Genomic DNA, 27,264 nt, shown 5'->3' with positions numbered 1-27,264 from the left:
TCCACATCTTTTTGTAGAAAGTCTTGTTTTTTATTAAAAATTCAACTATTATATTAAAAATGCAATGTATTTTAACTTGAAGTCTCAAGAATTTAAAACGTTTCATATTGAATTCCATAGGGTACTACATTAATTTTATTTTAAAGTGTTTATTATCCTATTGATCCCTATTTTTGTTTTAAAAAATCACCTTATTTCCCCGTTTTAGCCACGATTTTGGGCTTTAATGTATGTACATTTTAATAGAAATTGAATTGATCTTAATAAAGTTCTTTTTTTCGGCAGATATGATCCCACAGCTGTCTTAGATTTCCTCTGGGCTCTGACTTGCAACCCAAAACTCTGGCAGGGTCGTGATAAATTCACGCCAAAGCATTACGTTCCAGAAGATGTTTTGCTATTGAGCGAAAAGCAACTTTTGAATCTCGTCGCTTATCTCGTTGAAGAAGCAATTAATATTTGCAACCAAGAAAGCAGAAACGCAGCTCTCACTCGAATGGAATCGAGACTTGAACTTCTTCTTCACTGTCTTTCAACAGAAGATCAATTCATTTCCAGTGTCGTTAGCTACTTGGCAGAAAAAATGATGAGCACTGATAACAAGTAAGTCTAAAAATTACAAAAAAGAATTTTTAAATTTCCCTTTTGCGTTTGGGCAGGGAATTTTCTTTATAGAAATATAATTTTGACAATTACGACAGGGAATTACCGTAAATAATTAGTATTTTTATTTTGGGTCTGTGAATTTTCAAAAATTTCTGGTTTCAAATCAGAGTTTGTTTGAATTAAAAAATGCTGTTTTTTAGAATTACGAATTTTCTAGAATTGGAAATTTCCCTTTTTCAAACTTTAGAAAGAGCGAGTTCTATATTTTTAAATTATAATAGAACATGTTGTAAACAATGATAAATATGACTGTGATTAGGGAATTTTTTGAAATAAAAGTAATTTTTATTTGGAACAGGCAATTTCCTAATCATAATTTTCTCTTTGGAAGGAACTTTTTTTAAAGAATTATAATTTAGACTTCTTTTACGAAAAAAAATCCTTCCTAGTCAGCTTTTTCCAGATTTTTAAAATCCCTTGTTACATTCAGAATTTGTTTAAATTTAAAAACTCATGGTTTTAAATAAAAATGTATCAGTATCTAAATTAATGATAATAGAAAATGTTGTGAATAAATATAATTCTGATTTGGAACAAGCAGGTTGTCTACCCTACCTGGCAAACGTAGAAACCCTGGAATTGTCAGGGAATTTTTATATACCTGGAAAAACCTGGAAATATCGGATTTTTTCTTTTTAATAACAATATAAAATTGAATAGAAATAATTTTTAATTTGTAAAAGTAGCTTTATATTACTGTATTCAACTATTTTGGTGACAAACTTTTTTTTTCTGTTTGAAAATAATTTTTTTAACGTAAATTTTAACTATTGTATTTTTTGCTAAAAATTGATCATTCTTAGTTTAACATTAAAGTATGTCGCTAAAACTGCATGTATTTTGATGGAAATTTACCAGTTTGTTAGAAATATTTTTTCTCTTATTGACAGAAAAATATTTCATAGTTGAAAATGCAACTCATTTTGAAAAGTCGTCTTTTTTAGTTGAATTAATATATTTTTTATTACAAATTTTAATCTTTTTTTATTGAAATATCCATTACTACATTTTTTGTTCAGAATGCATTTTTGATCTATTTTATTACTTGATTAAAAGTTAAACCCTTTTTTTCAAAAGTATTTTTTAAGGTTCATCATTTGAATTGAAAATTCATTTATTTAGTAGAAAACTTAGCTGTACTGTTGAAAATTCGTTTTTTCCTTGGATACAAATTAAATTTTTTACTGAGAATTTAATTACTACAGTTAAAACTTAACTATTTTGTTGAAAATTGTTTTTTTATTATTATTATTATTATTATTATTATTTTAACTGAAAATGTAATTATTCCAGTTAAATATTCCATCGCGTTAGTTAAAAATTCACCTCTTTATCTTTATTTTTTTTCTAAAAATTTAATCATGCCATTTTTGTTTTTGTAAAAAAATATCTAGTTTACTTAAAAATCATCTTTTTTGGTAGCAATTAATTAAATTTTTTCGTTTTAAATTCAACTATTCCAGTTGAAGATTAATCATTTTAGTTGAAAATTCATCGCTTTGTTTGAAAATGAACCTGTTTAAAAAAATTATATTATGTAGCTATTCTATTTTTGGTGGGAAATCTTTTTGGATTTAAAATTAATTTTTTTTTAAACTGAAGATGTATCAATTATATTTTTGGTTCGAAATGTATAGTTTTTACCTCAAAATTGATAAATTTGGTTGTAATCTGTCTTTTTACTTTAAAAAATTTATTTTTAGTAGAAAAATTCGACTATTTCGTGAAAATTGATGTATTTTGTTGAAAATAAACAGTATTTTTTGGTTTAGAGTTAATCTTTTCGTTTGAAAGTTAAACTTCTTGTTTGAAAATTCATCTTTTTGGTTGAAAATTCAAGTATTTCAGTTAAATAGTCATAATTTTAGTTAAAAATTTATCTTTTTGGAGTGAATATTAATTTATTTGACCGAAAATTTAACAATTCCATTTTTAGTTGAAAATTCATATTTTTAAGTTCAAAATTCAAATATTTGGTTGAAAGTTTTTAATTTAGTGGAAAAATGCAAATATTTAATTGAAAATTGATGTATTCTGTTTTAAAAAATCCTATTTTTGGTAGAAAACTAATCTTTTTGTTTAGAAATTGATCTTTTTAGTTGAAAAATGATCTTTTGGGTTTGAAAAATAATTTTTTTAACTGCACATTTAACAATTACATTTTTATTGACAATTTATCTTTTTTTGGTTCAAAATTCAAATATTTGGTTGATAATTCTTATTTTTGGATGAAAATTTTTATTTCAGTGGAAAAATTCAACTATTTCATGGAAATTGATGTATTTTGTTAAAAATCGTATTTTTTGGTAGAAAATTTAATTTTTTTGTTGAAAATGTATATTTTTAGTTCAAAATTCAAATATTTGGTTGAAAGTTTTTAATTTAGTGGAAAAATGCAAATATTTCATTGAAAATTGATGTATTTTGTTGAAAATCGTATTTTTTGGTGGAAAATTAATTTTTTGTTTGAAAATTCATCTTTTTATTTTGAAAATTAATTTTTTAACTTCACATTTTTTATTGCAAATATATATTTTTTTAGTTCAAAATTCAAATATTTGTTTGCCAATTTTTATTTTTACTTGAAAATTTGTATTTTTAGTGGAAAAATTCGACTATTTCATGAAAATTGATGTGTTTTGTTAAAAATAAATAGATCTTTTTGGTTTAAAGTTAATATTTTTGTTTGAAAACTAATCTTCTTGTTTGAAAATTTATCTTTTTCCAGAGAAAATTAATTTATTTGACTGAAAATGTAACAATTCCATTTTTGGTTGAAAAATTATATTTTTAAGTTCAAAATTCAAATATTTGGTTGAAAGTTTTTAATTTAGTGGAAAAATTCAACTATTTTATTGAAAATTGGTGTATTTTGATTTAAAAAATCCTATTTTTTGGTAGAAAATTAATTTTTTTTTTGAAAACTGATCTTTTTGGTTGAAAATTCATCTTTTTTGTTTGAAAATTAATTTTTTTAACTGCACATTTAACAGTTACATTTTTTATTCAAATTATATATTTTTTTCAAAATTCAAATATTTGTTTGATAATTTGTATTTTTTGATGAAAATTTTTATTTCAGTGGAAAAATGCAACTATTTCATGAAAATTGATATATTTTGTTTAAAAATCGTCTTTTTCGCTAGATAACTAATCTTGTTTTCTAAAAGGCGAGACAATCATACTCGTGATGCATAAACTTATTAGTTTAATCCTTAGAAACTGAAAACTTAGACATCATTTATAATAAACTGGCGAAAACTGTATATATATTCCAAATCAATTGTTTAAAAAACACAAAATATGTATTTTAATGTTTTCGCACCATAAAAAATTGTATCTGGGAAAACCCGGGAATTGTCAGAGAATCATTTTCCCAGGATTTAAATAGACACCCTAAAAATGATAATTATTTCCAGTTATAAATGTGTATCAAAACTATATTCTCCCTTCCAGAGTTCATTCCGACATGGCACATCAGTTTCTCCTTCACCTTTACATGAAAATTCCAAAAGTCATCTGCTATCTTAACTCGTATCAAGCGAAAAAATTCGTCGACGGGGCCAGACTCACAGACTGGACTGGCTCAGTTTTGGATTGTATGAGCCATTCTCTTTTAACCGCTCTGGCAGCCACTCCTCGACAAAAATCCTGGCACTCGAAATCCCAGGAGTTTGAACTCTGTGCGAGAAAAATGGCAACAGTTCATCCAATCCTGGTTCTAAGACAACTGCCTATGCTCGCCTCTTCTCTGACTGGCAGAACGTACCTCGATTTCTCACAGTTTCGATCCCAACACCATTTAAACCTTTTCGTTCAAGTTATGGGATTGCTAGAATTGCTGCAGCCTCATCTTTTCAATGAGGAACACAGATCGGCTCTAGAAGACACTCTGGAAAATTATTTCCAGTGTTTCCAGGTACAATTTAATAATTACTTGATAAATTTACAAATTAATTTCTCATATTCCCCTCTTTTCATCTTTTTAAAGAATATCTCTTTGTTTCCTTTTTTTAAAAGAAATTTCCCCTTTTTCTCGATTTTTCGTTTTCATTTTTGATTTGGTTAAAAATTGTACTCTCAGAAAAGGCCGGAAAATCACCGGGAATTTACTTATGATCGCAGAAAAATTCAAGTTTTCATTATTTCAATAATTTTCATTAATTTAGAAAAGTGATTTCTACTTTATATACAACCTTTTGAAATTGTTTTCTCTGTGAGATTTATTTTTGATGATTTAAAGCTTGATAATCGAATTGATGATATTTCAAAATACAGAAATAATCATTTTCTAGTTTAGAATAGTTGAATTTTTAACCAAAAAGATGAATTTTCTCATAAAAATATTAATTTTATACCAAAAATACATTTTTTCAACAAAATACATACATTTTTAATGAATTAGTGGAATTTTGAACTTAAAAAAAATCATTTTTACCTGAAATGGAATAGAAACATTGGTAGTTAAAAAAATTCATTCTAAATCAAACATAAGAGTTTTCAACTAAAAGAATTAATCTTTAACTGAACCAAAACTTGAATAATTAAATTTTAAGTTAAAAATATTAATGTTTAACCAAACAGATGAATTTTCAACTAAAACGATAAACCTTTCATTAGAATAGCTGCATTTTCGACCAATCAGATGAATTTTCAATCAAGAAGAATACTTTATAGCAAAAAATATGATTTTCCAACGAAGAATTGAATAATTAAATTTTTAGTCAAAAAATGAATCTTCAATCAAAGAGATACATTTTAAACTAAAATTATGTTACATTTAATTGATATAATAGTTAAATTTTAAGTTAGGAAAAAATCATTTTTAACCAAAAAACATCGAAATAAAAAACAAGTTTTCAATCAAACAGCTCATTTTTCAACCAAAGAAATGAATTTGTAATTAAACCGATGAATATTAAACAACTTAATTAATTTGGTTAAAAAATCGTATTTTTGTAGAAAATTAATATTTTTGTTTGAAAATTAACCTGCTCGTTTAAAAACTCATCTTTTTGGTTGAAAATGTAAGAATTTCAGTTAAATCATTATCATTTTAGTCAAAAATACATTTTTTTGCTTTCAAAATTATTTTTTTTTTGATACTGCAAATTTTACAATTCCATTTTTTGTCAAAAATGTATATTTTTGGTTCAAAACTTAAATTTTGTCTTGAAAATTTGTATTTTTTGTGAAAAAATGCAACTATTTCATTGAAAATTGATGTATTTTGTTAAAAAATTCGTATTTTTTGTATAAAAGTAATCTTTTTGTTTGAAAATTAACCTGCTTGTTTAAAAACTCATCTTTTTGGTTGAAAATTCAAGAATTCCAGTTAAATCATTATCATTTTAGTTAAAAATAATTTTTTTTTGGTTTGAAAATTATTTTTTTTTATACTAATACTAATTTGATACTAATTCTTTTTGATACAAATTTCAGTTACATTTTTTTAAATGTATATTTTTGGTTCAAAACTCAACTTTTTGGTTGAAAAATTGTATTTTTTGTGGAAAAATTCAACTATTTCGTTGAAAAATGATGTATTTTGTTTAAAAAAATCGTATTTTTGGTATAAAAGTAATCTTTTTTTTTTGAAAAGTAACCTGCTTGTTTAAAAATTCATATATTTGGTTGAAAATTCAAGAATTCCAGTTAAATCATTATCATTTGAGTTAAAAATAAATCTTTTTGGTTTGTAATTTTTTTTAACTGCAAATTTCACAAATACATTTTTTGTTAAAAATGTATATTTTTTAGTTCAAAATTCAAATTTTTGGTTGAAAATTTTTATTCTTGTGGAAAAATTAAATTATTTCGTTGACAATTGATGTATTTTGTTAAAAAATTCGTATTTTTGTTTAAAAAAGTAAGAATTTTGTTTGAAAATTCATCTTTTTGGTTTTAAAATTAATTTTTTTAAACTAGAAATTTATCAATTACATTTTTGGTTCAAAATGTATATTTTTTAGGTCAAAATGGATATATTTGGTTGATAATTTGTCTTTTTACTTGAAAATGATGAATCTTTCATTAGAATAGTTGCATTTTCCGTTAAGAATTTGAATTTGAATTTCAGTTGAATTTTCAATTAAAAAGGATCAATTTCATCCAAATTTTTGAATTTTGAACTAGAAAAATAATTATTTTCAACCGAAATAAGAATAGTCACATTTATAGTTAAATTAATTGATTTTAAACTAAACATAAGTTTTCAACTAAAATATTTGAATTTTTAAAAACCAAAAAAAGGAACTTAAAAGGATAAATTGTCGACCAAAACTTGAATGACTAAATTTTAAGTAAAAATAATAATGTTCAACAAAACAGATGAATTTTCAACAAAAACTATAGAATTTTCAATTGGAATAAGTTAAATTTTAAGTTAAAAAAATTACTTTAAAAAAAAACTAACTTTAATAAAAATAGTTACATTTTCAAACAAAGTGAAGAATTTTTAACTAAAATTGTAAATCTTTAACTGGAATAGTTGAATTTTTGACCAAAGAGATAAATTTTCAACGAAGAAGATTAATTTATACCAAAAAAGATGAATTTTCAACTAAAAGAAATCATTTTGCAAACAAAAATTGAATAATTAAATTTTTAGTCAAAAAATGAATGTTTGATCAAAGAGATACATTTTTAGGTAAAATTATGGCATGTATATTTAATTGGAATAATAGTTACATTTTCAGTTAGGAAGAAATAATTTTCAACAAAAAAACATCCAAATAAAAAACAAGTTTTCAATCAAATAGCTCATTTTTCAACCAATGAAATGAAATTTTAATGAAAACGATGAATCTTAAACAAATATAATTTTGAACAAAAGAGTTTAACTTTGAACCAAGTAATTTTATTTGCAACTTAAAAGATAAATTTTAAACTAAAATTATATGTATTTAACAGGAATACTTGAATTTTTAACAGAAAAAATAATTTTATAAACAAAAAGATTAAATTACAAAATAGAATGAATGAATTTTAAATTAAAAAAGATAAATTTTTAATCTTAATTGTTGAATTTTGAACTAGAAAAGATCAATTTCCAACAAAAAATAGAATAGACAAATTTTCAGTCAACCAAACTGATGAGTTTTCATCTAAAATAATGAATCTTCAACTGGAATAGTTGAATTTTATGACTAAAATATAAATTTTCAACCATTAAGTATAATTTTCTAAAAAAAGGACGAATTTTCCACAATGTACATAAATTTTAAATAAATAGTTTAATTTTTAAATTCAAAATATCAACTTTAAATCAATTAGTTGGATTTTCACGAAAAAATGAATGAATTTATTTATAACAAAATAGTTACATTTTCAACCGGAGATAAATTGTCCATTAAAATTATGAATCTTGAACCAACAAATTAATTTTTAACACAAGAGTTTAACTTTTAACTAAGTAGTTGAAGTTTCAACTAAAGAAAGATGAATTCGCAACGAATAATGTAACTAATGTTGAAAATGTAAATACTTTGTTGAAAATGATTTTTTAAACTAAAAATTTAACTATTTCGGTAGAAAATTTTAATATTTTCTGAAAATTCGTTGTTTTTTTGTTGTTGTTCAAGAATTAGATTTGTAATGGAACATTTAACCATTCCATTTATGATTGTAAATATCTCTTTTTTGGATGAAAATTGAACTGTTGATTGAAAATTGATATTTTGTGTTCAGAAATTGATCCTCACAATTTGTTACACATCAATTTTTTGGTAGGAAATTATCTCTTCTTTTGCAATTTAATATTCTTGTTTAAAAATTATTCATTTAGGTTAAAAATTTAACTATTCAAGTTAAATATTTGTCATTCTAGTTGAAAATTCATCTTTTAAATTGGAAATAAAATAACTTTGGTTTAAAGTTATACTCTTATTTTGAAATGGATTTTTTTTTGGTTAAAGATTCATTATTTTAATTAAAAAATAATTTCATTAATTTTTGGTTGAAAAATCACTTTTTTTAAAATGTATTTATTTTTTTGAAACTTAGTTTTTTGATGAAAGTCATTTTTTCAACTGATAGTTTAAATAATTGCAGTTGAATATTCCATATTTTTTATGCAAAAATTAATGTTTTGTTTTGAAGATAATTCAACTCTTTCAGTTAAAGGCTCATTGTTTTAATTTAAAACTCATATTTTTTGATAAAAATTCAACTATTCCATTTGCTTCAAAATTGCTTGGAAATTTATCTTTTTGGTTGATAATTAAATTTTTATAATTGATAATTCAGCTATTATATTTCCAGTTCAAAAGTTCTCTTTTTAGTTAAAAATTCAACTATTTGGTTGAAATTTTTTAATTTTTAGTTAAAAATTCCTCTTTTTTGTTGAAAATTTATTTCTGTGGTTTAAATTTTAACTATATTTTTGATAATTCGTATTTTTGGATTCCATTTACGTTTTTAGTTTAAATTAAGATATTTTTTGATTGAAATATCATCAATTTCACTTTTCGTTGAGAATTCGTGTTTCTTGTTTAAAAATTTAACTAATTGATTCAAAGGTGAATTATTCCGTTAAAAATAAATTTTCTTTGTGAAGCTTTATTATAATAATTAAAAATTCATCTTTAGTGTGGAAAATAAAGCAGGTTTTTTTTTAACTGGAAATATAACTATGCCATTTTTAATTGAAAATTTATATTTTTTAATTGAAAATTGATCTTATCTATTTGAGAATTTAACTGTTTGGTTTTTATTTGCAAATTTATCCCTTTCGTTGATATCATATTTTTTGGTAAAAATCCAACTGTTTGGTTAGAAGTTTATCTTTTTGGTTGGAAATTCAATTTTTTTGGTAGAACATCCCACTTTTTGGTTAAAAATAAAATTATTTATTTGAAAGATTAACTGCTTGGTAGAAAATGCACTTTTTTGTCGAAAATTCAGTGTCGGGTGGAAATATCATCTGTTTTATTCGAAATTCTTCTTTTTTGGTAGAAAAAGAATCGTTCTTTTTAAATATTCATCTTTTTGGCTGTTGATTGATCTTTTTTCTTTAAATTTGTCTTTTTTCTTTAAATTTGTCTTTTTGGGCTTATTTTAACTTGTAACAAATTTGTTCTTTTTAATTTTTTCATCTAAAAATGTTACTACCATTTTTGTTTGAAAAATGAACTTTTTTATTCAAAATTCAACTAATTGGTCGGAAATTCATCTCTTTGGATTAAAAATTACATTCAAGTTGAAAATTAATTTTGGTATGTTTAAAATCATCCTTGATTGAAAATTCATTTGTCTTTCTGCTTGACTTAAAATTAAAAAATTGGCTCCAAAAACTTTATTCATTATATACGCGAAAAAACAGAAAAAACGTGAAATCCGTGTTAAAGTGTAAACATGAAATGTAATTAATCATTCTATTAACTTTTTGTTAAAAATTCGTAGTGTCGGGTAGAAAATTCATTTATTTAATTGAAAATTTTTCTTTTTGGGTAGAACATGAATTGTCTCTTTTAAATATTCATCTTTTTGGCTTTGGATTGAACTTTTTTTTAATTTTTCTTTTTGGTCTTATTTTAACTTGTAACACAATTTGTTGTTTTCATTGAAAATTAATTTTTGAATTTAAACTAAAAATGTAACTTCCATCTTTGGTTAAAAACTTATCTTTTTTTTTATTCAAAATTCACTTATTTGGTGGCAAATTAACTACTTAGTAGAAAAATAAATTTTTTCTTGAAAATTCATGGTTTTTTGTAAACTATTGTCGTTTTTGATGGAAAATTAATTTTTCAAACTAAAAATGTATCTGTTCCATTTTTTGTTGAAAAATTAATATTATTATTTTTTTTGTTTGTTGAAAATACAACTATTTGGGGGAAAATTAATCTTTTTTGATTAAAATTTAAATCTTGGCTCTGAAAATTCTACTCATTATTAAACAACTCATTAGATAGGCGAAAAACGCAGAACAAACGTGTAATCCGTGTTAGAGTGCAATTGTGAAATTTATTTAATCATTATATTAATGGAGAAGAAAAGTCTTATAAATTCAAATTTAATGAGGTATTTATTATAAGTAATTAAAATATTTGCCAACAGCTTCGTAACTTTGGGGGGGGGGGGGGGCACAACTAAAATTATTTTATTTGAAAAATTAACTATTTGGTAGAAAATGAACTTTCTTGTTGAAAATTCAGTGTCGGGTGGAAAATTCATCTATTTTATTTGATTTTTTTATTTTTTGTACAAAATGAATCGTCTTTTTTAAATATTCATCTTTTGGGCTCTGAATTGAACTTTTTTTTAAAATTTGACTTTTTTTCTTATTTCATCTTGTAACAAAATTTGTTTTTTTTTTCCTTAAAAATTAATTTTTTAAGTTAAACTAAAAATGTAACTTCCATTTTTGGTTGAAAATATATCTTTTGTATTCAAAATTCAACTATTTGGTGGAAAATTCAACTATTTATTTCAAAAAATTAACTAATTGGTAGAAAAATAAACTTTTTTGTTGAAAATTCATGTTTTTTGTTTAAATATGGTCTTTTTGGGTAGAAAATTAATTTTTCAAACTGATAATATAACTATCCATTTTTAGTTGAAAATTCAACTATTTGGTTGAAATTTCATCTCTTTTGATTAAAAATTACATTTCAGTTCTAAATTCATTTTTGTAGGTTTAAAATCATCCTTCTTGATTGGATATTCATCTGTCTTTCTTTTTGACATAGTATTGGGTAAAAAATTCATCTATTTTATTGAAAATTCTTCTTTTTGAGTAGAAAATTAATAGTCTTTTTTAAATATTCACCTTTTTTGCTGTGGATTCAACTTTTTTTTTAATCTGTATTTTTGGCCTTATTTTAAATTGTAACAAAATTGGTTGTTTTCGTTAAAAATTAATTTTTTAAATTAAAAATTTAACTTCCATTTTTAGTTGAAAATTAATCTTTTTTATTCAAAATTCTACTATTTATTTGAAAAATTAACTACTTGGTACAAAAATAAACTTTTTTGATAAAATTCATATTTTTCGTTAAAATTTTGTCTTTTTGAATAAAAAAATAATGTTTTAAACTAAAATGTAACTATCCAATTTTTTTGTTGAAAAATTCTACTTATTTGAAAAATTAACTATTTGGTAGAAAATCAACTTTTTTGTTAAAAACTCATTCAAAATTTGAATATTTGATGGGAAATTCAACTATTTATTTTAAAAATGTACTTGGTAGAAAAATGAACTTTTTTTGTTAAAAATTCATATTTTTCGTTAAAATATTGTCTTTTTGGATAGAAAATTAATGTTTTAAACCGAAAATGTAACTATTCCATTTTTGGTTAAAAAATTATATTTTTTTAGTTGAAAATTCATATATTTGATTAAAAATTACATTCCAGTTTAAAATTAATTTTTGTATGTTTAAAATCATCCTTCTTGATTGAAAATTCATTCCTCTTTTTCTTGTACTTAACATTTTAATCTTGGCACTGAAAATTCCGAAATTGGTAACGTACTTCATGGATGAACCCTTAATAGCAAAATTTATTATTTTGTTGTATTGGTACAATTTGGTGATGGTTTTTTTATTTTTTTTATTTACAGCATTACACTCCTTTCAAGGAACTTATCCCGCTCTTTAATCGGTTCGTGGCATTGCTACAGGCCTACATTTTACATGGAGGCCAGAGAGCTTTGAAATATCTGCAGAAACACGCACATGTTCTTTAGTAAGTGTATTTTACTGGTCAGGGGAAATCAGGGATTTGGAAAAAAAATCTTTTAAAAGTCAGGGAATTTCTATAAGAAGCTCTTTAAATAATTTTCAAAGATAATAAATTGAACATTTTTTACATTTCGATTCGAAATTATTTTATTCTGTTCGTAAAAGATTTTATTTAAAAAATGTTACAAGATTACAATTTTCATCTTTAAATATTAATCATCCGAAGAAAATCAAGTAATTTTGCGGCCACCCTGATATACTATCCCTGTCAGTAATTTGTTTGCCTTTTATTTCAATTTCATTTCTTTTTCAGGTGCTTTTTCCTGAGAATTATATTTTTAGTTAATATTTTTATTATTTGGTTGCAAGTTAAAAAATTGTGTTAAAAATTCGTCCGTTTTGGTTTAAAATTCAAATTTTTTCGTAGAAAATTAACCATTTTGTTGAAAATTCATATTTTGATGTTAAATATTCAACTGAAATGTTTTTTGTTGTTGAAAATTCAACTATTTTTCGGAAAATTCGTCTTTTTGGTTTAAAAATTTTAACTTTTCGGTAGAAATTAAATCTTTCTTGGTAAAAATGCAACTGTTTAGTTGAAAATAAATCATCTATGGTTAAGGATTAAATTATTTGTTTAAAAAATTCTTCTATTTAGTTGAATTCAACTGTTCTTTATTTAAAATCCAAATCTTTTTTGGTTGGAATATCCACTATCACATTATTCGTTGAGAATTCACATTTTTTGGTTTGAACAACTTTATTTAAAATATTGATTTTTTCTTTAGATTCATATTTTTGATGACAAATTTCTGTGATTGCAAATTTTTTGTGGAAAATTAATTTTTTAACTCAAAACGTAACTATTACAGTTAAAGATTTTTGACTAAGTTTTTTTTTAAATTGAACTGTTTTGTTGAAAATTCATCTGTTTTGTTAAATATGAGTCTGTATGTACAGAAAATCCATTTTTGGGTGAAGTTTTAGTCTTCTTTTGTTCGAAATTTCGATTATTAAAAAAAAATAATAGCGTTTTTGTTTCAAATTCAAAGTGTTTTGTTCAAGAACAAGCTTTTTGATACAAAAAACCGTTCTAAGTTTGATTTTTTTTGTTACAAAAATTCTACTATTTTGATAAAATTCTAGTGTTTTTTGAAAAATCTTCTTTGTTTTAAATTTCGATTTAAAAAAAATGTAATGGTTTTTTTTGAAATTCCAAATGTTTTGTTCCAGAACCAGGTTTTAGATACAAAAAAACGTAGAAAGTTTGATCTTTTTCGTTACAAAAATTCGACTATTTTTAGAAAATAATAGTGTTTTTTGAAAAATTCAACTATTTTGTTGAAAATACAAGTATTTTTATAAAAATCCATCGTTTTTTGAGAAAAATAGATTCAACTAAAAAATTTTTTTTGCTAAAAACTCAACTCAAATTGAAAGTTTAAATACTTTGTTAAAAACTAATTTTTTTTTGTTTGACATTTTTTTTAAATCTAAAAATGTAACTATTCCACTTTTGGTAGAAAATTCATATTTTCAGGTTGAAAATTCAACTGTTTTGTTGAAAATTTGTCTTTTTGGTTGAAAATTGCTTTTTTTTTTGTTAATTTGAACTGCTTCGTTCAAAATTAATTTTTTTTCAGATTTATCATTTTAGTTGAAAATTGGTATTTTTTCTTGAAAAATAACTTTTTTTAAATTGAAAATTAATCTTTTTGCTGAAAACTTAAATTTTCTAGAATTTTATTTTCTCTAGTTGAAAATTCAGCTTTACGTTTGGAAATTCTTTTTTTTTTTTAATAATTAATATTTTTACAGTTTCTGTTAATAATTCATCTTTTTGTTGAATATTCCACTTTTCGGGTTTGAAAATTTAACTGTTTTTGGGTGAAGTTTAGTTTTTATTTGTTATTGAAAAATTGGACTATTTTATGAAGATTTATATTTTTTGGTTGAAAATGCATCTTGTTTTATTGACAGTGAATTTACTTTTCGACTAGAAACTTTACAAATCTTTAGAAGAAAAATTTGCCCAGGTTCGATATAAACAGTTTTTCAAATTAATTAATTGAGTTATATTTTAAAATTATGATATCATTCAGTTCACAATGCGATCTTTAAAAATGTTTTACTTCAAAAGTTTTTAGTTTTAGCGTATTTTTTAATGCAGTCATGAAGACTAAAATGAGTAAAAAGTAAAAGCGGTAGAAGTTGAAAATTTGGCATAAAAAACATTTTGATTTTATGATCTATAAATATAAATAAATAAAATATATTTTTTAAATGGATCTGTATGTTAAGTATTAAAAATTGACAATAATTGATTTGACAAAACGATGCTAAATCCGTTCAAAATCGAAAAATTCGTAATTAAAGGCTTTCATTAAATTCAATGTTTCAGTCTAAAACATTCCAGTTTTAAACCATTCAATTTTTAATTTTTTAATTAAGACAAAGAATAATAATTTAATATTTAACCATATTTGAATCCTCATTATTTTCGAAAATATTTTAGTAATTTTAAGAAATATTCAGAAGTTTTTAAAAGATTAAAAATTAATTTAAAACATTTAAAGCAATATTCGGCTGTTTATACCGGAATTTTTCCGCTAATAGCCAGGGCCTAAATTAAAACAAAATGTAAAGTTTAGCAGATTTTAAAAAGAAAAATTAAAAGTTTCTTAAGATTTGTGAAAGGGCTTCAAAAGAAGAGAAACATTTTCTGAAGATTCCTAGGAAAACTAAAAATGATTTTTCGTTTTGAAAAATTATTTTAGGAGAATGTTTAAAAAGATTTCCAAAATTGTCAAACAAGAAGCTGGAAGATTTCTAAAAAAATTGTAGGAAAAATTTGATTCATTTTAAATGATATTTAGAACTTCGGAAATAATTGCAAAAATAATTATAAATTTGAAAACATTAAAAAAATTTTCTAGATTTCTCAAGATTTTTAAATAAAATTTTGAAGATTTTTCAAGGATGCTTAAACTGTTTAAGATGAAAATAATTTAACATTTAATTTAAGATGTGAGCAGTTAACAAACCAATTTTTAATGTTTCTAGTTTAAAATTACTTCAAACTATAAAGTTTAAAATATTTTAAAGTTTATTGATTGATTCTTTAATGTAGAGCATTGAAAATCATAATGTAGATTTATATTTTTGGAATTGAATCTGAAACTTTGAACTCCACATAATTTATAAAAGTGAAAAATTCTTAATTTTGCAGTTTATTTGCATTTCATTCAAAATTGTTCATTTGAAAAGTGTTAGTACATTCCATTTTATATGTTTTTATTTTTACTGAACATTTAAATACAACATTTTTGAATTAAAAAACTTTTAAACTTAAATTTTAAAAGTCAAAAGTTCCACTTCGAGTGCTATAATTTGTATTTTATTTTTTATTACTTCAAATGGAAACAATGTTAGCTTTAGAGTTTTAATTTTTTAATTTTAGTGACTGAAAAATGTGTTCGAACCGGGAAATGACCCTGATATTTTTTTTTGGCTAGAAGAGTAATTTTTTTTGTTGAAATAAATTTGACATTGTTCTTTTCCATTTATAAAATATTCTGTTATAAAAATTGTCTGAGAATAAAATTTCTTTAGATATGTATGATCAGAGGAAATGAAAAATTGGTCAGGGTAAAGTGAGGGAATTTTGAAAATGAAGTTTTTCGAACTTTAATGAAGTTTTTCAGTAAAAGGTGTTATTTTTTAAAAATATTTAAGTATATTGGAACTGTTATGAGTGTTTATTTTTTTTAGCGATTTGCAAGCACGTCCAGCACTCAGTAGCTTGCGAACTTTGATGTCGGGGATTCCAGTCCCAAGAGAAGGCGACGAGGGAGACGATACACTTATTGTGGTCGCTCCTACTCCTCCTGCCCCAGAACCTCTGATTCTACAACAATTTTCGACTTCCCTTTCAACGCTCAGGAAACTTCACGGAGATGGTAATATTTATCATTTTTTCTCAAGTTTTTTTTTAAATGTTTAAGATTGTTACAGAAGTCTGGTTTTAAAATTTCACGATTTTTCCATATTTTTCAGGTTTACTTTTTTAAAAATTCCAAATTTACTTTAAAAAAAAAAAGAAAAGAAAAAATGCAGTCAATTAAGTTCAATTTCAAAACGTTCTACTGCAATAATTTCCTAGACATTTATTAATTAATGAAAATGAGAAGGGAATTTCAGTAATGATTTAATTTTAAACACTTTTCATCAATATTCATTTATAATTTTTTAAAAGTCTTGAATTATTGTAATCATATCGAGATAAGATTTTAAAGATAACAAAAGATTTAAAAAAGATGTCAATAGATTTCAAAAGGTTAAAAAAAAATTTCAAAAATTTCAAAATATTTAAAACATTTTAATGATTTCTGAAAGATTTTGTTAGATTTTAAAAGATATCACAAAGTTTCCTATGATTTTACAAATAATTTACAAAGGTTTCGATGATTTAACAAATAATTTACAGAGGCTTCGATGATTTAACAAATATTTCAAAACTGCTGAAAATTTTTAAGATTTAGAAATGTTTCAAAATATTTTAAATATTACAGAAATATTCCCATAGATACGAAAAGATTTGGAAAGATTCCAACGAAATTTCAATAATTCCACAAATATTTCAAATTTTTTTAAATATATCAATGATTTTATAATATATTCACAAAGACTTCAAAAATTTCACAAATATTTCAAAGGTTTCAAATGATTTTAAAAATATTTTCAGAAGATTCCGTAAAGATTTTATAAATTTAAAAATGAGCTCATAGATTTCACAAAGACTTTAAAGATTTCAAAAATATTTCAAAGACTTCAAACATAGTTAAAATATTTTTTAAATATTTCAAAAATTTCAAAAGATTTCAAATATTTCAGAAGATTTCGCAAATATTTCAAAGGTTTCCACAAATTTCAGAAAATTTATATGATTTTATAAAGATTTAAAAAGATTTAAAAAAATGCATAAAGATTTCAATGAATTTATAAAAATTTCACAAAGACAATAATGACCAAATTTTTATGACAAAATTTATATGATTTTATAAAGATTTAAAAAGATTTAAAAAAATGCATAAAGATTTCAATGAATTTATAAAAATTTCACAAAGACAATAATGACAAAATTTTTTTTAATTTAACAAAAGTTTTAAAGATGTTACAAACATTTTTAATGCTTTTAAAAAAACACCAGTCTTGAAATATTTCACAAATATTTTAAAAAATTTTAATAAATTTCAAAGGTTTCACAACATTTTCAAATATTTCCAAATATGTCAAAAGATTTCGTAACGATTCCATAGATTTCTAAATGTTTCATAAAGATTTTAACGATCTCATAAACATTGCAAAAAATTTTAAATGGTTTCAATAATTTTGCGAAGATTTCAGCGATTTTACAAAAAATTTAGAACACTTCTACGATTTGAAAAAAATTTCAAATGTTTTCAAAAACATTTTAGAAGAATTCGCAAAGATTGCAAACATTCCATAAAGATGTAAATTTCACAAAGATTTCAATGATTTAAAAAATATTTAATTGATTTAAATAATTTTCAAAACACATAGAAGATTTCACAAAGAATTCAATGATTTTTGAAAAATTTCCTAAATGTTACCAAGCATATCAAAAGTATTTTAAATGTTTTGCAAAGATTTGCAAATATTTCTAAAGATTCCACAAAGGTTTAAACTATTTCCCAAATATTAAAAAAATTTCAGAAATACTTCGCAAAGATTGTAATAATTTCACAAATTACAAATATTTCGCAAAGATTTCACAGACATTTCAATGATTTCCCAAATATTTCATAAAGATTCTAAATATTTCGCAAAGATTTTAGATACATTTTAAAGGTTTCACAAAGATTTAAATGATTTTACAAATATTTAAAAAGTTTCACAAATATTACAAAATGTTTCAAAAATATTTTAATTTGTTTGAATATTTCAGAAAGATTATAGTGATTTTTCAAAGATTTCAAATATTTTGCAAGGATTTCGGACAGATGATGAAGATTTAACCAAAATTTAAATAATTTCACAAATATTATCAAACATTTCTTAATTATTTCCAATATTTTGCAAAGATTCCCAAAGATTTTGCAAAGAGTGGAGATAGATTTCCAAAAGTGTACCATGATTTCCAAGAGATTTCACAAAGATTTCAATAATTTAACAAATAATATCAAATATTTGAAAAAGATTTTAAAGATTTTCAAAGATTTGACAAAGGTTTCAAATATTTCGCAAATATTTCAGATAGATATTAAAGATTGCAAAAAGATTTCAATTACTTCCCAAAGATTTAATAAAGACGGTAAATATTTCGCAAAGATTTCGGATAGACTGAAAAAATTTCACAAATACTTAAATGTTTTCAATATATTCACAAATATTACCAAAAATTTTCAAATTATTTCCAATATTTTGAAAAGATTTTCATGATTTTATAAGAATTTCAAAGATTTAAAATATTTCCCAAAGATTTCAATTATTTCACAAAAATTTCAGATAGAATTCAGAGTGCACAAAGATTTCAATAATTTCAAAATATTACGCAAAGTGAAATGTTTTGGAAATCATTGAAATATTGGTGCATTCTTTGTAATATTTCTCAAATCTTTGAGAATTTTTGCGAAATATTAAAAAAATGTTTGATAATATTTGTGAAATTATTTAGATCTTTGTGAAATCTTTTTCATCTGTTCGAAATCCTTGCAAAATATTTGAAACCTTTGTAAAATGTTAGGAATCTTTGGAAAATCATTATAATCATAATAATATAATATAAGGGAAGTTATTGATACATTGGAAATGATTTTCAAAAACTTTATAATATTTGTGAAATTATTAAAATCTTTTTGCACTCTTTGAAATCTATCTGAAATTTTTGTGAAATAATTGAAATTTTTGTAAAATATGTTAAATCGTCGAAATCCTTATAAAATCATTGAAATATTTTTGATATCTTTGGAAATCTTTTCAAAATTTTTGAGATATTTACAAAATGTGTGTAATATTTGTCAATATATTGAAATCATTGAAGTCTTTGTGAAATCTTTCAAGTCCATTCGAAATATTTTTGAAGATTTTATAAAATCTGTTTGAAATCATTTAATTTTTTGTGCAATATTTAATATCTATCTGAAATCTTTGCGAAATATTTGAAAATCTTTGTGAAATCTTAAAAAATTTGCAAATATTTGATAATATTTGTGAAATTAATTAAAGCTTTGTGAAATCTTTTTAAAATGTCCAAAATATTCTAAATATTTAAAAAATGTTTAATAATATTTGTAAAATTATTGAAAGCTTTGTGGAATCTTTGAAAAATCATTGAAGACTTTGTGAAATCTCTTTAATCTGTCCGAAATCCTTTCGAAATATTTGAAACGTTTATAAAATGTTTGAAATCTTTGGATACTCTTGAATATTTTTGATACTCTTGAAATCTTTCGGAAATCTTTCTGCGATCTTTAAAATCTTTATGAAAACTTTGGGAAATCATTGCATGTTTGCGAAATATTGGTGAAATCTTAGCGAAATCTTTGAAATATTAGATACTTATGAAATTATTAAAATCCTTGTGAAGTCGTTAAGAAATCATTGAAATCTTTGTGCACTCTTTGAAATTTGTCTTAAATTATCGTGAAATAATTGAAAACTTTGTGAAATTTTTTTAATCTATCCGAAATCTTTGTGTAATATTTGTCAAATTTTGTTCATCTTTGAGAAATCGTTCAAATCTTTAAATATTTCTCAAAGATTTCGGCTAGACTTGAAAGATTTCACGAAGACTTCAATAATTTCAATATGTTCACAAATATTACAAATATTTTGTAAATATCTCAAATAATTTGAAAAGATTCGCAAAGATATCAAAAATATTTCCATGATTTTATAAGAGTTTCAAAGATTTAAAATATTTCGCAAAGATTTCAGATAGATTAAAAAGATTTCAATTATTTCACAAAAATTTGAGATAGACTTCAAAGAGTGCACAACTATTTAAATAATTTCACAAATATCAAGTATTTAAAAATATTTCGTAAATATTTCGTAAAGATTTCCCAAGATTTCACAAATATATCAATAATTTCACAAAGATTTCAAACATTTTACAAAGATTTAAAATATTTTGCAAGGATTTCGAATAGATGAAAAAGATTGAAATAATTTCACAAATATTATCAAACATTTTAAAAATATTTAGAATACTTCGCAAATATTTCCAAAGATTTCCCAAAGATTTGAGATGGATTTTGAAAAGTGCAAAGATTTTAGATATATTTTAAAGATCGCACAAATATTTCAAAGATTTCAATAGTTTCACAAATATTTAATATATTTCAGAAAAATTATAATGATTTTCCAAAGATTTCACAAAGATTTCAAAAAATTTTCAGGTAGATTTCAAAGATTGCACAAAGACTTCAAATATTTCATAAAGATTTCTAAAGATTTCGCAAATATTTAAATAATTTCCCAAATATTTTAAACATTTCGCAAAGATTTGAGATAGATTTCAAAGATGGCACAAATATTCCATTGGTTTCCCAAAGATTTCAATAATTTTAAAAATATTATCAAATATTTCAAGAATTTATCAGATCTTTACAAATATTTTAGAAAGATTACAATTATTGACAAGGACCTAAGTATATTCATTTTTGTATAAATAAATCTTTTTCATGACAGAAATAATTTGAAAATTGTTTTAAAATATTGTTATTTTCAGATAGACTTCAAAGAGTGCACAACTTTTTCAATAATTTCACAAATATCAAGTATTTAAAAATATTTCGTAAAGAGTTTCAAAGATTTCACAAATATTTCAATAATTTCCCAAAGATTTCAAATATTTCACAAAGATTTCAAATATTTTGCAAGGATTTCGAATAGATGAAAAAGATTGAAATAATTTCACAAATATTATGAAACATTTTTAAAATATTTAGAATATTCCGCAAAGATTTCCAAAGATTTCCCAAAGATTTAAGATGGATTTCCAAAAGTGCACCAAGATTTCAATAATTTCATAAGTAATATCATATATTTGTATGATATTTTAAATATTTCCAAAGATTTCACAAATTTCCAATATTTCGCAAAGATTTTAGAAAGAAATGAAAGATTCCACAAAGATTTTAATTATTTCCCGAAGATTTCATAAAGACTTTAAATATTTCGCAAAGATTTTTGGTAGATTTTAAAGATCGCACAAATATTTCAAATATTTCAGAAATATTATAATGACTTTCCAAAGATTTCAAACATTTTACAAAGATTTCAAATATTTTGCAAGAATTTCAAATAAATGAAAAAGATTTAAATAATTTCGTAAATATTATTAAACATTTTTTAAATATTTCGAAGATTTCGCAAAGATTTGAGAAAAATTTCCGAAAGTGTACCAAGATTTCAATGATTTCCAAAATATTTCACCTAAATTTCAATAATTTAACAAATTATATCAAATATTCGAATAATATTTTAAAGATTTAAAATATTTCGCAAAGATTTCAGATAGAGATTAAAGATTTCACAAAGATTTCAATTATTTCCAAAAGATTTTATAAAGTTTATAAATATTTCGGAAATATTTCGGACAGATTTAAAAGATTTCATAAAGGTTTTAATTATTTCGCAAAGATTTCAGATAGATTTCAAAGAGTTCACAACGATTTCAGTAACTTTGCAAATATCAAGTATTTAAAAAATATTTAAATATTTCGTAAAGATTTCCAAAGATTTCACAAATATTTCAAACATTTCGCAAAGATTTGTCATATGTTTTGAAGATGACATAAAGATTTCAAATATTTCTAAAAGATTTTATACACATTTCAAATATTTACCAAAGATTTTAAGAATTTCAGAAATATTAACAAATGTTTCAAAAATATTCAAGATATTTCCGAATATTTTAGAAAGATTATAATGATTTTCCAAATATTTCAAACATTTTGCAAAAGTTTCAAATATTTCGCAATGATTTCGGATAGACTTCAAATATTTCACAAAGACTTCAATGATTTCCATTTATTCAAAAATATTGTCAAAATTTTTAAAAATAGATCAAATATTTTGAAAATATTTGCAAAGATATCAAAAAGATTTAAATGATTTTTCAGGGATTCCTAAGAATAAAAATATTTCGCAAAGATTTCAGATAGATTTAAAAGATTTCAATTATTTAACAAAAATTTCAGATTGTATTAAAAAAGATTTGATAGATTTTGAAGATGGTACAAAGATTTCAATAATTTCCTAAAGATTTCAGGAAGATTTCAAATATTTTGCAAAGATTTTATATAGATTTTAAAGATTCCGACAGATTTCGTAAAGATTTGAGATAGATTTCCAAAATTGTTCCAATATTTCAAGGATTTCCAAAAGATTTCACAGAGATTTCAATAATTTTACAAATAATATCAAATATTTGAATAATTTTTTTAATATTTCCAACGATTTCATAAAGATTTCAAATATTTCGGATAGACTTAAAAGATTTCACAGAGACTTCAATTATTTCAATATATTCACAAATATTGCCCAAATGTTTTTAAATATCTCAAATATTTAGAAAAGATTTGCAAAGATATCAAAAAGATTTCCATGATTTTATAAGGATTTCAAACGTTTAAAATATTTCCTAAAGATTTCAGATAGATTTAAAAGATTTCATAAAGGTTTTAATTATTTTGCAAACATTTCGGATAGATGAAAAAAAATTCACAAAAACTAAAATCATTTTCTAAAGATTCCACAAAGATTTCAATAATTTCACGAATGTTATCAAATATTTTTTTAACATTTTGAATATTTCGGACAAGTTAAAGAGATTTCACAAAGATTTAATTAATTTTACAAATATTATTCGACATTTTTTAAATATTTCGAATATTTCGCAAAGATTTGATAAAGATTTCTAAAAGTATACCAAGGTTTTCAATGATTTCCAAAAAATTTCACAAAGATTTCAATAATGTTACAAATAATATCAAATATTTGAATAATAATTTATACATTTCACAAAGATTTCAGATGGATATTAAAGATTCCACAAAGATTTCAATTATTTCCAAAAGATTGTATAAAGTCTTAAAAAAATTTCGCAAAGATTTCACATAGGTTTCAATGATTTGAATATATTCACAAATATTATCAAAAAATTTAAAAATATCTCAAATATTTTGACAAGATATGAAAAAGATTTGAATGATTTTTTAAGGATTCCAAAGATTTAAAATATTTTGCAAAGATTTTAGATATGTTTAAAAGATTTCAATTATTTCACAAAAATTCATATAGTATTCAAAGAGTGCACAATTATTTAATTAATTTCGCAAAAAGCATAAAATATTTTAAAAATATGTAAAATATTTCGTAAAGGTTTCCAAAGATTTCAGAAATATTTCAATAATTTACTAAAGATTTCAAACATTTTGCAAAGATTTGAGATAGATTTCAAAGATGGCACAAAGATTTCAATTATTTCCCAAAGATTTCATGAAGATTTCAAATATTTCGCAAAGATTTTTGATAGATTTTAGAGATCGCACAAATATTTCAAAGATTTTAAGAGTTTCGCAAATATTAACAAATACTTCAAAAATATTTGAAATATTTCCGAATATTTCAGAAATATTATAATGACTTTCCAAAGCTTTTAAACATTTTACAAAGATTTAAATAATTTAACAAATAATATCAAATATTTGAAAAATATTTCGAAGTTTTCGAAAGATTTCAAATATTTCGCAAAGATTTCAAATATATATGAAAGAATCCATAAAGATTTTAATTATTTCCCCAAGGATTTCATACAGACTTTAAATTTTTAGCATTGATTTCGGATAGACTCAAACGATTTCACAAAGGTTTTAATTATTTCGCAAAGATTTCAGATAGATTTCAATTATTTCACACCAGTTTTAGAAATATTTCAAAAATATTATTAAACATTTAAAAATTATTTCAAATACTTCATAAAGATTTCACAAATATTTAAATAATTTCCCAAATATTTCAAATATTTCGCAAAGATTTGTGATAGATTTCAAAGATGGCACAAATATTTCAAAGATTTCAAGAGTTTTACAAATATTATCAAACATTTTTTTAATATTTTGAATATTTTACAAAGATTTGAGAAATATTTCTAAAAGTGCACCAAGATTTCATTGATTTCCAAAAGATTTCACAAAAATTTCAATAATTTCACAAATAATATCAAATATTTAAAAAATATTTTAGAGATTTCCAATGATTTAACAACGATTTCCATTATTTCAAAAAGATTTTAAAAGTTCCGCAAATATTAACAAATATTTCAAAAATATTTCCGAATATTTCAGAAATATTATAATGACTTTCCAAAGATTTCAAACATTTGACATAGATTATCAAATATTTTTTAAATATTTCAAATATTTCGAAAAGATTCATAAAGATTTGAGGAAGATTTCCAAAAGTGCACCAAGATTTCTATGATTTATAAAAGATTTCAATAATTTCACAAATAATATCGGATATTTGAATAATATTTTAACGATTTCCCAAAATTTCACAAAGATTTTAAATAATTCCCATAGATTTTAAAAGTTTAACAAATATTAAGAAATGTTTCTAAAATATTTCAAATATTTCCGAATATTTCAGAAAAATTATAATGATTTTCCAAAGATTACAAACATTAGACAAAGGTTTCAAATATTACGCAGCGATTTCGGATAGACTTAAAAGACTTTACAAAGACTTCAATGACTTCAATATATTCACAAATATTGTCAAAAATTAAAAAAAATTCAAATATTTTAAAAAGATTTGCAAAGATTTCACAAATATTTCGATAATTTTCTAAAGATTTAAAACATTTCGCAAAGATTTGAGGTAAATTTCGAAGATGGCACAAAGATTTCAATGATTTCCCAAAAATATCCATGAAGATTTCAAATATTTCGCAAAGATTTTAGATATATTTTAAAGATCGCACAAATATTTCAAAGATTTCAAGAGTTTCACAAATATTTAATATATTTCAGAAAAATTATAATGATTTTCCAAAGATTCCACAAAGATTTCAATAATTTCACAGGTATTATCAAAAATTAAAAAAAAATTCGGTCAGAGTAAAGAGATTTCACAAAGATTTAAATAATTTCCCAAATATTATCCAACAATTTTTAAATATTTCGAATATTTCACAAAGATTTGAGAAAGATTTCCAAAATTGCACCAAAATTTCAAGAATGTCTCTAATATTTTGAAAAGATTTCCATGATTTTATAAATATTTTAAACATTTACAATATTTCGCAAAGATTTCTGATAGATTTAAAAGATTTAAATTATTTCAAAAAATTTTCAGGTAGATTTCAAAGATTGCACAAAGATTTCAAATATTTCATAAAGATTTCCAAAGATTTCACAAAATATTCAAATAATTTTCCAAAGATTTCAAACATTTCGCAAAGATTTGAGATAGATTTCAAAGATGGCACAAAGATTTCAATGGTTTCCCAAAGATTTCAATAATTTTACAAATATTACCAAATATTGCAAGAATTTATCAGATCTTTTCAAATATTTTAGAACGATCACAATTATTGACAATGACCTAGGTATATCCATTTTTGTATAAAAAATCTTTTTGATGACAGAAATAATTTGAAAATTGTTTTAAAATATTGTTATTTTCGACATGTAGAAATAAATGCTTAATATTTCAGTGGTTCCTGATATTATTTTTAAAAAAATCATTCCGTATGAATGTAGAAATTTAAAATTTGCCCTAAAGTACTAAAATAATTGTTAAAACCCTGATATTATTTTCTTCCATTAATTCTTTTGGCTCCTATATTTTAATTTATCGTTACGATTCTTTTCGGTTTAGACGTTCTTAGTGTTTTACACGAAATCGAAAGCGCTTCTTCTCGCAAGCCAGCGATTTTGGAGCCAATAATCGATAATATTGCCGATTTGCTCGTCTCGCCTCAAGGAAATATAAGATCAATGGCTCACAATTTAATAGCGCGAGTTTTGAAGCACAGACCTAGTCCTAATTTGCACATCTTGGCTGCTTTTCAAAGATGTTTGGACAGTCCTCGAGCCGATGTTCTCATGTCAGCTTTGGACAGACTTCCGGATATTGTTCTTTGCATGCAAGGTAGGATTTTTCTTTTTTTTTCTCAAAAAAATATAAAAACGGGTACATTTTTTTAATGATAATTTAAATTGTTTTCTGTTTTTTTTAGAACACGCTCTACCTCTTATGCAGAAGGTGTTCGAGCTTGGTGTAAATTCTAATGTAAATACAACCTCATACATTAACAAGAGCATTGCTCTTTTGAATACACAGCAAGGCTGTTAGATTTAAAGGTAATTAAATGTATTACAATTTTGCACAGAAAGAATTTGAAATAAAAAGTGCGCGACTGATGGACCTGAATGGATTGTTTGTTTAATTAATTTCTCTTTCCAATAGTGTTGGATTACCCCAGAGTTTTATCCCAGAGTGTTTTTCCTGAGATTTTCCCCTCAGTTTCAGCTTTCAGGTTCATCTTTCATCATTGGTGAGTCCTTAGATTTATTGTTTTACATTTTTCGATAGTTTTGTTGGGCGGATATTAGTGTTCTGAAGAGTATGAGAATTTGCTCGAGAATAGTCTGATATATATATAATAATAATTATTATTATTATTACAAATTATAATACAACCAAAAATACAATCAAATTGATAATTAATTTTCAACAAATTAGTTGTAAACATAAAGATGAATTTTCAACTAAAACGATTAACATTTAAGTGTATTACTTCAATTTCTAAACAAGAAAATTAATTTTCACGAAGAACATTTACATTCAAACAAGAAGATTAATGTTCTACCAAGAA

General features: G+C 22.9%; 1 protein-coding gene across 4 annotated transcripts in view; it reads left to right on the top strand.

Annotated features, from left to right (window-relative positions):
* The window catches only part of LOC117175935 (integrator complex subunit 1), a 64,359-nt gene extending 37,414 nt beyond the window's left edge, over window positions 1-26,945 (top strand). For 3 of the 4 annotated variants that reach the window (XM_033365793.1, XM_033365792.1, XM_033365790.1), the window contains exons 6-11: window positions 286-603; window positions 4,123-4,585; window positions 12,230-12,354; window positions 16,122-16,309; window positions 26,265-26,537; window positions 26,626-26,819. In XM_033365793.1, the coding sequence (XP_033221684.1) occupies window positions 286-603; window positions 4,123-4,585; window positions 12,230-12,354; window positions 16,122-16,309; window positions 26,265-26,537; window positions 26,626-26,741 (1,483 nt within the window). In that variant the 3' untranslated portion in view covers window positions 26,742-26,819. Of the gene's footprint in view, window positions 1-285; window positions 604-4,122; window positions 4,586-12,229; window positions 12,355-16,121; window positions 16,310-26,264; window positions 26,538-26,625; window positions 26,820-26,855 lie in introns of those variants that run through there. The other variant, XM_033365791.1, reaches the window with a different exon arrangement.
* The last annotated feature ends 319 nt before the right edge of the window (window positions 26,946-27,264 follow it).

This window comes from Belonocnema kinseyi, chromosome 7, assembly GCF_010883055.1.
Source record: "Belonocnema kinseyi isolate 2016_QV_RU_SX_M_011 chromosome 7, B_treatae_v1, whole genome shotgun sequence".
NCBI classification, from domain to species: Eukaryota; Metazoa; Arthropoda; class Insecta; order Hymenoptera; family Cynipidae; genus Belonocnema; species Belonocnema kinseyi.
Note: the sequence above shows the minus strand (reverse complement) of the source record. Positions and strands in the feature narration are given on the sequence as shown.